This window comes from Rutilus rutilus, assembly GCF_951802725.1.
Source record: "Rutilus rutilus genome assembly, chromosome: 20".
NCBI lineage: Eukaryota > Metazoa > Chordata > Actinopteri > Cypriniformes > Leuciscidae > Rutilus > Rutilus rutilus.
Window position 1 is genome coordinate 34,776,334 of NC_140225.1, and position 11,154 is coordinate 34,787,487.

The 11,154-nt window shown below is 39.3% G+C and overlaps 2 protein-coding genes across 2 annotated transcripts; both read right to left on the reverse strand.

Moving 5' to 3' along the window:
• Positions 1–262: 262 nt before the first annotated feature.
• LOC311279645 (paraneoplastic antigen Ma2 homolog) lies at positions 263–1,405 on the reverse strand (the record flags this gene model as incomplete). The annotated part of the gene is made up of 1 exon (XM_084391272.1): positions 263–1,405. The coding sequence occupies one exon, from the start codon at positions 1,403–1,405 to the stop codon at positions 263–265; it is 1,143 nt and encodes a 380-aa protein (XP_084247398.1).
• A 6,786-nt stretch (positions 1,406–8,191) lies between these two features.
• On the reverse strand, positions 8,192–10,262 carry LOC311279647 (trace amine-associated receptor 13c-like; the record flags this gene model as incomplete). The annotated part of the gene is made up of 2 exons (XM_084391275.1): positions 8,192–9,174; positions 9,914–10,262. The coding sequence occupies 2 exons, from the start codon at positions 10,260–10,262 to the stop codon at positions 8,192–8,194; spliced, it is 1,332 nt and encodes a 443-aa protein (XP_084247401.1).
• Between the last annotated feature and the right edge of the window lie 892 nt (positions 10,263–11,154).

Below are 11,154 nucleotides of genomic sequence, written 5' to 3' on the forward strand. Positions count from 1 at the left end.
CACACCTGTAGCAGAAATTCTCTTCTGACCTTTTCAGTGCTCCCTTGGGGGAGTTGGGGACCTGTTTAGAAGCCTCCATGATTGAAACAGCAACTGCAGCATCTTGCTCCGGCATCTTGTTGCTAGTTTTCTGTTTTAGTCGTTTCAGTTGTTTTTTCAAGGCAGCCAGCTCGGCATCTTGCCGGTTCTCAGAGTCAGGCGGTGCACTAATGGTTTTAACCTCCACATAATCATCTTTGACATGAGTGGATTTGGTCACTACTTATGCAACCATTGACTTTAGCTCTTTTATTTCAGCCTTTAAGTTCTGAATCTCAGCTTGCCTTGTATCCACTTCTGTATTAGCATGCACTTGATGTACTGAGGCACTGAGCTTCTTTCTAGAAGTTTCATACTCTTCCTCAGCACGAATCTCAGTCAACAGCTGCAGAAAGTTTGGGGGTGCAGCCCTCCTTTCTCTCAAGCGCAGCTGGATCAGCATCAGGTCTGAGGCGATAGCACCCCTCAGCAGTTGCTCCAGGCGGGCTTGATCCTTGCCGCTAGCAGGGAGGCCACCTCTTTGAATCACCTTAGCTAGAGACCTCTCTAGACGTCGAAGGAAATCTGATAGTTTCTCTCCTTTTTGCTGTTGCATCAATCGGAAAGCAAAATAGAGATCATCACCGGACTCAGCACTTCCAAAAGCACTCTCAAGGGCTTCCAAGCACTCTTTTGGGCTGGCGTCAGGATTGGCGTGCCGCACTGCTTTCACAATTTCTAGTGCGGGCCCCTTTAAACTTCCAATAATTCTGCGTCTTTTTTCTCTATCAGAGCATTCAGTCTCCTCCACCATAAGCAATGCTTGCTCTAGCCAATGATCAAATGGTTCCTCACCTGGCAGCGTTGGTAGGGCTCCCGAGAACATGCGTAGTCGACCATAACTCCCACCATCAGCTGGTTTGGTTGTCTTTTCCAACAAATCTCCGACAGCACGAAGGATGGATTCAGTGGAGCTAGTGGGCGGGGGTGCACTGGGGAATAATGATTTGAGGTTCTCCATGGTTTTCCCTTCAGCCTGCAACAACCCTTTTAGTTTAATATTAAACTCTTCAGCAGCTGCCTGTGCCCCTCCTATGATGATAACAGGCCACGCCTCTCCAGCATCAATAGGCACAACTTCAGAAGGAACACTCTCCTCTTGCACAGTCTCTCTACTCTCACACAAAACCATCCGTCGGTTTAGTCTTGCACTAAAGTTTCTCCCACGAACACGCACCCGTCCTAAAGACTTGATAGTTTCCAGTGTTTCTTCCACTTCACTGATCTCTACATCTTCTGGGACGATGGTCATAAGTGCATGCGTCTCTTCCAAACCCTCACCACGGCACCAGCGTTTTAACTCTGACACTAGTTCAACTTTTTCCATGTTAATACTGTTTGTAAATTAGCTTAGTAACTTTAGTTAGTCACTTTAACTTTTAACTCTACTTTTTTTTTTTTACTGAAAAATCCAAGACCATCCCAGCGGTGCCTCCATTTTATGTAGCGCTCCCCTCAATATGTATATTGATGAGGGCAGAGCTTTTGGGTTCTTTTAAGGTTTTTATCAAATGTGTTTTAACCCTGATTAACTCAAGTTTTAAATGTTATCTTGGATCTCTCTTTTAAAGTACACTCATGAAATGTTTTTCTAAACTACCTATAAATTCACATTTCTTAAGTTATAGTTTTAATAAAGATTTTTAAACTATAAGTGTCTGTATGTCTTTCTCAGAATAAAATTATAACCTCTTTCCAGGTAAGTAATAAAGTAACACAACACAAGGTTTTAGAAAAATATATCTCAATTATTTACTCAATAAATAAATTATTATCTCCAACAAAATAAGAAAATGAAATAAGGATTGTTCTTTTTTAAACCTTCAACAGAAAATGTTGTCCCTCTTTTTTAAAGGAAAATACTGTCAATACTGTACAATATATAAATGCACAGACAACAATTTAAACACTATTAACCCTCAAATGGATTAATTCAGAAAACCTCAATGTATCAACTTCAAAGTCACTTAAACCAAGAAACTTTGTGGGCCCACACACACCTCAATGCAATATAAAGCCGGCAACCAAAATTATTATAAAACTAAAATACCGTAGCAGGCCTGATGCAGTGCTCGTGTTCGTTGTGGCCCAAAACTTAATGGCCGCTTCACTCGTCAGCGAGCAAACAAAATAAAGGATACCTTGAGTTAATGTTTCTGTCCAGTCCTTTCTCCAACAGTCACAGGAACAGGCTCAGCATCCGATCGCATTTTAACACAAACTCCGTTGGTTTCTCTTTTCTCCTCCACGTTTCCAGCAAAACACACGAGAGAAGTCCTGATTGCTCCAAGCTCTGTCTGAGTCTCTTCCCTGTCTTCAGGTCGAAAACAGCAAATAAACCCCTCGAACTGTTCAACTGAGGGAGTCAAACTTAAACTAGAAAACGTCGTTCACTTGTAATGAACGGATTCTAGCCTATACTTCAAGGTGACTAAGCGTTAGCATTAGCAGTAGCACAAAAGTAAACAGTCTCTGAACTTCGTGTAGAAATTCGTCTCGTTTCTCAATATGCAGCTCACTGTTCTAACTGGTTGTCATGAAAACAATCATAAGACACAAGTTACACACTGATTTGTGCACTACTTATTCACAAATTAACTCAGAAAATCTCTGTGTCACGCTCACTCGTGTGCTCACCCTCACATCGTCTGTGTTCCAAAAAAAACCCCGCGACCTGACTCTCCGGCCAATCGGTATTAACCCCATAAATGCTGGTTTAGACAGTTTTCAGAAAAACATCTTTTACATAAAACAATAAACATATAATAATTTTTAAACTGCTTTTAACATTTTTATCATAACTTTTAAATGAATTTAAACCTTTTTAATCACACTATTTATATGCTCTTATTATTAATGATAGGCCTACTAAAAGCATCACTTATCACCTCATGCTTTTTTAACCGGGTTACAATAATATGACTCGCCTTTCTGTGAGATGAATGAAGGGTACATATTTGTAAAGACTGTTTAGCCTAAATATGAATCGCGCCTCTGTGTGTGAAAGAATAAACTGCTTTGCTATAGCCTACTGAGATGAGTAAAAATCGACTGAAATATGTTGAAATAAAATATCTAACGTTATATATATATCTGAGATGAGTAAAAATCGACTGAAATATGTTGAAATAAAATATCTAACGTTATATATATACATATGATAAAATGTAGGCCTATAATCTTTTTTTCTTTTTTTTTACAAAGAAAGAGTACACTTGAAATATTGTTGAAATTGTAATTGTTGTAATTGTAACATTTTTAATAAAATAGCAAAACATATTTACAAGAGAGATGTAAGCGAAATCTTAAATGGTCAATATAAGTCTAAATACATCTTTTGTCCTTGCATTGTGGCTCAGTCAGTGTCACACCTGAATGAATGGCTCATTAGGCAGAGTCATTATGCAGAGTGGGTAGGACACTGTAATCTAAGGTGTAAACTACTCCTCCTTCTCGCATATTGGCTTTCCAAGCAAAACCTGTTTTACACCATTTAAATCAATGTATTTTTTTTTGTGAACGATAAAGCAAGACTATTTTCACATCATTTTGAAGCTAGAACTCAAAGGGAGAACATCCATTAGTCAAAAGTCTTGTGGACACATATTTAATATATGTTTTGTGGTCTTAATTCAGAAACTTTCATTTATATTTTTTCCAATAACCACGCATAAACATTATTCTCTTAAAAATACAAACATCTACATACACATTGCTCGCATATTATGGTAGCCCTGTTTGTGCTATATAGAGTGAATTTACACCTTAGCCATTAACATGTTTATAAATAACTGAAAAAAGCACAAATGTCAAGGCATGTCAGAACATCTCAAGGACCCCAAAAACAGCTTGGTCCCCAGAGGGTTGAAGGTGTAATTGATGAAATTGCTCCTCTGAAAGTCAGGAAGAAGAGTGGCAGACAAAAAGCACCTTGGAGAAACTCAACAGCAGTGCAAATTATGAAAAGACAATGCAGAAAAGCAGAGCGCATGTGGCGGAAGACAAAACTTGTAGTCCATTATAACATCTACAAAGACAGCCTTCATGCTTTCAATATGGAACTAAGCAAAGCTAGACAGACTTTCTTCTCAAATATTATAAACAGCAATTTAAACAACACACGCACTCTTTTTGCTACTGTAGAGAGACTGACAAACCCCCCAAGCCAGATTCCCAGTGAAATGCTCTCAGACAACAAGTGCAGTGAGTTTGCTTCTTTCTTCTCTGAGAAAATCAATAATATCAGAAAGGTGATCAGCACATCCTTGACTTGCGCTGGGGTCAGACAGATCAGACCACCTGAGAAAGTAGTTACTATGTCTGATTTCAAAGAAATTGATGGCAAAATTTTGGAAGAAACCGTACAGCACCTTAAAACATCAACATGTGCTCTTGACACACTTCCCACATCTTTTCTCAAAAGTGTGTTAAACAGTTTAGAAGCAGATCTTCTAGAAGTGGTAAATGCCTCACTTCGCTCTGGTAGTTTTCCAAACTCCCTGAAAACTGCAGTTGTCAAGCCCCTCCTGAAAAAGAGCAATCTGGATAAGACCATATTAAGCAACTATAGACCGATCTCAAATCTTCCTTTCATAGGCAAGATCATTGAAAAAGTTGTCTTCAATCAGCTGAACAAATTCTTATGCTCGAATGGATACTTTGACAATTTTCAATCTGGTTTCCGACCATCCGAATCATCATACTATCATCTGAAAAATATTGCAAGAATTAGATGCTTTGTTTCCAGACAAGACTTAGAGAAACTTGTTCATGCTTACATCACCAGCAGGGTGGATTACTGTAATGGACTCCTCACTGGCCTTCCCAAAAAGACCATAAGACAGTTGCAGCTCATACAGAACGCTGCCGCCAGGATTCTGAGCAGAACCAGAAAATATGAACATATCACACCAGTCCTCAGGTCTTTACACTGGCTCCCAGTTAGATTTAGGATTGATTTTAAAGTATTATTACTGGTATAGAAATCATTCAATGGCCTAGGACCTCAATACATTGCAGATATGCTCACTGAATATAAACCCAACAGATCACTCAGATCACTAGGATCATATCAGCTAGAAATACCCAGGGTTCACTCTAAGCATGGTGAGTCCGCTTTTAGCTATTATGCCAGCCGCAGCTGGAACCAGCTTCCAGAGGAGATCAGATGTGCTCCTACAGTAGTCAATTTCAAATCCAGACTCAAAACACTTCTGTTTAGCTATGCATTTAATGAATGAGCACTGTGCCATTATTTTAATTTCTTCTATGTAAAGCACTTTGAATTAACATTGTGTATGAAATGTGCTATATAAATAAACTTGCCTTGCCTTGCCTTACTGTGTTTGTGGATAAATGCTCAAATGTAGATATGAGTAATATGGTAACAATAATGTTTCATAGTTTGGAGGGGCTCAATCGCTTCTGTAAATGTTCTCTGTACGCGCTTTAGGCTTCATGTTTTTACTCCAATCTCATCTAAACGAATGGAAACATTAGAAGTAGCATACGGTAATCCATATATTTTTCTCTTGTGTAGTTGTTACTTAAGTGTTTATTTTTAACGATTTATAGGCCACCTGCTATAGGCTATTGTTATTATTATTTTATGCAGCCCTACACGTATATGCATAAGGCACAACGAACCTGGTTATCATTATATATATATATGTATATGTATATATATGTGTGTGTGTGTATTTTGTAATTTTTAAATCCCAAATTTAACCAGAAAAATCTAAAATGTATTCCCAAAATTGTGCAGCCTATATGTAGCAAGGTTCAATGTTGTGGGAAGAAGGATGGAGACAGGGTCGGCTTGCTGTGGAACGTGTCCCTTTTTTTCGCTCTCTCAGCGCTGTCCAAACTCAATCTCTTTCAATAGCTTCTTGATAACAATTTCTTTGACTCTCTGTAGCCAGCAGCGTGCACACGATTCAACAGCCACACTCTCTCTTTGCTTCACACTTCCAGGTAGCTTTTATCTGGTTCCCCACAGCAATTACTGCAACAAGATCCAGGTATACGTCATTATGCACTTGACCTACTTACGTGCCACTCGTCTCCCGACTCTCTCTCCTGTCACAGACGTCGCTGAACCACGCCCCCCTCGCCACACTATAGTTTCTCTTATTTTACAGGGACCAGATGAGTCTCTGTACATGACCATGGTAAAATGAAAAATCAAACATCTTGGAAATGACAGGTATGTACTATGTTTGTAAGGGTCACCAGCTGGAGTGCCCTTGAGAGCCACCAGAGGGTACTCCACACCAGACTATTATCACTCCCTCACAAACTACATTTCCCATAACTCACTGCCCGGACTCATCATCACTGATTGTATTCACCTGTGTCTCATTACCCTGTGAGTCTCATCTTATTCATACCACATTCACTCATTCACTCACTGCGAAGTTTTGTATGTTGATGCACTGCACTTCTGAGCGTTTTCCCTGGTTTTCTTGTCTCTTGTTTTGTTTGTTTGGACCGTCTTCCTGTGCTTGACCCTCTGCTTGTTGGATTACGATTCTGGATAACCCCTTTAATAAAAGCTGCTTTTGCTTTTTTGTCCTTTGTTGTGTATCTCTGGATTATGTTGTATTGTAAACAAATCAAAACAATCAAAAAGCCATTCTTTTTTAAGTCTCTCTCAGGAATTTTCAAGTAACTAGTTGGTGTTCATTTAAAATTCCAAACACACTGAAATGGCCATAATCTCTCGAATAATCTGATAAAGCCATTAAAGTTGTGCGTATCGTGCACACGCCTGATTTTTATGTGGGCAAGACTTGAGACTAAAGAAACGCAATAGGTTTTGTTCTGGGTTTTGAGAATTGTTTATATCTCACAATGCTGACTTTATTTCTTGACTTAATTGCATGTCTACATCTCACATTTATGAAAAAAAAAAAAAAAGTCTGAATTGTGAAACAGAGCAAGAAAATGAGAGGAAAAAGAATGAGAGAATATGACAGAAATGACAGTCGAAGAGAAGGTACAGCTAATATAGGATTATTGTTTAAATATATTTTTGTAAATGCAACAGTTAGTATCAGTCATTACTTGTCGGATAAGATTAGAGATAGTATGTTTATCAGGGAGCCACTAGAAAGTTATTCCATAATTCTTTAATCCTTTATTCCTCCAGTGAGCAAACCAGAGGAAGAAAAAGAAACAAAAAGCTCATGCCGGTGTTGGATAAAGGATAAAGACAAATATTGATTTGATGATGATGATGATGATGATGATGTTTATGTTCAGACTCTCAGGTCACTGTTGAATATGCACTTCAATTCACTTCACAGATAAATATCTAGTGGAGGTTGAGAAGAGAGACTGATCCTTTGAGTGTACAGTAGTGTCTAGAAGAGCTAGATAAATGCTTCATTCAGTTTATTCATTCATTCATTAAATTAGCTGATTTTTTTAAAGATTGTTTAAACCCGTTTTCTTTTTTTAAGATTAGTAGTTTAAATAAAAGTTGTTGTTTTTTTTAAATCTATATCTTTAGTAAGTCAAATGTAAACGTTGCTGTATTACCATTGTGCATGAAATGTACTATATATATATATATATATATATATATATATATATATATATATATACACTGTATATACATAAACCTAGCATTATGAAATATGACCACATACAACATGGACAAATGCAGAAATTCAGACACAGGGCAAAGATGGCAACACTGTATATGTTTTTACTCAAACATATCACACAAACACATATCTGAACATATTTATTTCAGCCCATTACAACAGAAACAATTGCGGCCACAATTCAATTGAAATATTTTTCATTGTCTTGTTTTCTTAAAAAAAAAAAAGATGACTTTGTATTTAAAGATAATGGTGTAGTTGACTTAGTCATTTTAAGGCCTTCAAGTGAGCAAAAATGTTACTCACTGTTACTCACACATGTTCATGTTCTCAATATTTATACATAATAGGCAGAATATTTGAACTATTCACAAACATAGGTGTTGCACAGATTCTGGTGTCATCTAATGTTTGATAAGGAAGTGCTTAACACAAGAACTCTAACTATTACATTCATAGACAGACGGAATTTACAATTGTGCTTCATGCAAGAGTGTAAGTGATCATTTCTCTTCTGGGAACAGATTGAAGTATTCTGATGAAGGTTCACATATTTTCAGTGTCAGAATGTATTTTGCTGACACTCTAAACCATTGATAAAACATTGCATATATAAGTGGATTCATACAGGAATTCATGCATAACATCCAATACATTACGTTAATTATAAGAGTGTCATTTTCGTCATGCCCAAAAGAAAGAGTAACTATGTAGTACGGTGTCCAAAAAAGAAGATAAACCAGTACTACAATCCCTAAGGTTCTTGCAGCCTTTTTTTCTGATTTGGCCTTTTTTTCTGTGACTGAATTTAAATGCTTAGCTTGCCGTTTTGCTACAAAGCAGATTTTCACATATAAAGGAATAATTATACAACAAGGAGCCGCTAAACAAACAAAAGCATCTATTAGAAGATTTTCCAATGTAACAACAAGTATGCATTCTCCAATACATGTGTGGTTCCTCTCTGGATACAGTAAAAACTCATACAACAGATAAAACGAATAAAAGAAGGAGAATAACCAGTTTACAACAATAGAAACAACAGCTCTGTTATTATTGACTCTTATTGGATATCGCAAAGGGTCATTCACAGCAATGTATCGATCCACAGAAATAATAATCATATTACCAAGAGATGCCACGACAACAACATAAAGAATAAGAGGAAATATTGAGCAAAATATTTCTCCAAAGTACCAGCATGGCTCAATCAGTTTCATTCCCTGCACTGGCATGAGAATCAGTCCTGCGATCAGATCAGCCACTGCCAGAGAGAAGATCAGCACATTGGTGGGAGTGTGGAGCTGCTTGAAGTGCAAGATGGAGATGATCACCAACAGGTTCAGAAACACGGTGAACACTGATGTTACAGCGATGAAAATGTACACAATGATGTACTCTGCTTCAGGTCGGATACTTCTGGTACAAGACAAATTGTTGTTTGGAAAGCAGTATTGGATTGTTTGATTGTCCATGTTTGTCAGTCCTCAGTTCAGATTCTGTGTGAGGATGCTTGTCAGTTTAGCCCCCTGGTCCTTGTAAGGGACACGACTCAGTTTTATACGTACAGAAATCACAGCGACCACCCCATTCAACAATACAACCTCTCAAATCCACCCACTAGTTAAATATGCATAGACCTGATCAATCTGATCTATACAATATAGTGGATTAGCGAATCTAACAAAGCTAGTTTACTCTTACATTCTGCCTATGTAAGACAGCATCTGTTCTAACAAACAGCAGGCAAGTGCACTACTGTAAGAGCAATAAGTCCAATCCATCGCCTTCCATTCCACTCAAAATTATATCCATGTTAACATACAATAAAAATTAAAGATTGAATCTGGATATTTTCACGTTTCCAGTACAGGGCTACCACCAATTTATGTCCCTGGAAATAATCTCATTAAAGGAGCTTTGAAATATTATTAGACTGTTATGCAAAGGCAAAATAGAATAACTCATTTAGTCAAAATTGAATTATAATCATAAACTATGATCTGTCCTTTGACAGCTTTGGTTAAACTATGCTTAGATTAAGACAGGGGTGTACAATGCTGCTCCTGGAGGGCCACTGTCCTACAAAGTTTAGTTCCAACTTGCCTCAACCTTCCTGCCTAGTAGTTTCTAATTTGCCTAATGATTAGCAGGTGTGTTTATGTGGGGTTGGAGCTAAACTTTGTAGGACTAAAGACCCCTGGATTAAGAGAAAATGGACGGACCAAGGCAGAGCCGGAGGGATGAGGATGACGGTCCCCATGGAGCCATAAGGATGACGATCCCAGGTGGAGTCAAGGGGGAGAGGGGCCAAGGTGGAGTCGACTGGTCGATGGGCCAAGGTGGAGTAACGGGCTCAGAGGATTGAGATAAAGCCAGGGGAATGACATCTTTTGGCGAAGCTTGCGAACTGGAAGCCTCAGGCAGATCCGAGTTGCTAGGTGACGCCAATGAGGGAGGATCCACAGGGCTGAAAGGAGCCAGCAAAGACAAGGCTCGAGAACTGGATGGCATAAGCAGAGGAGGTGGGAGTGGGAGGCTGGGTGGGAGCAGGTTTGGAAATAATCTCTTCATATTCCTTAATCCCACGAGGGTTCAAGTTCATCATATCCACAGCAGCGTCCGGAGTATGGACAGGGCTCCACTCCATGCCTTCATATTTTGATAATATTCCCACTGGAACGGATACAGGAATCGGCTCACACACCTGCTCTGACTGCTCAGACTGAATTGGCTCAGGTGACAGACATGGCTGCAGGAATTGACTCTGTAGTGGGCATCGGCTCAGGCTCTTGGTCCGTGGCGGGCATCACCTCCGGGTCTGTGGTGGGCTGCGGTTCCAGATCCGTTGTGGGCATAGGCTTAGTGCAGATGATATTATGGGAGGGAGTGGAGTGAAAGGGCTGCAGCGGAGTTACTCCGTCGTCCTCCACCTCGCTGACAGTACAATGCCCTAATATTATGTAATGCTGGAGGTGAAAACAAGGAGGTGCAGGTGAACATAATTGACCCCCTGGGGTCGGCGGTGATGGCACCAGAATGCACAGTGGGATGATGACAAGCCAGTGAAGGGAGTGTGATACTCTGTGAAAATGTTCTGCTGGAAAACCCTTGTTCCAGCATTCAGGTGGACGTAAATTTGACACCTGCCACCTATCTAAACATTGTTGTGGACCAGGTACACCCTTTCATGACAGTGGTGTTCCCTGGTGGAAGTGGACTCTTTCAGCAGGATAATGCACTCTGCCACGCTGCACACATTGTTCGGGAATAGTTTGAGGATCTATTTGAACAAGGATTTCCTACTAATGTCTTGGTGCTAGATACAACAGGACACATTCAGGGTCTTGTAGAGTCTATCCCTCAGCGAGTCAGTGCTGTTTCGGCACTATCCAGAGGATCAACAACATTTTAGGCAGGTGGTTATAATGTTTTAGCTCATCGGTCTGACAGGTAAAACATGAGC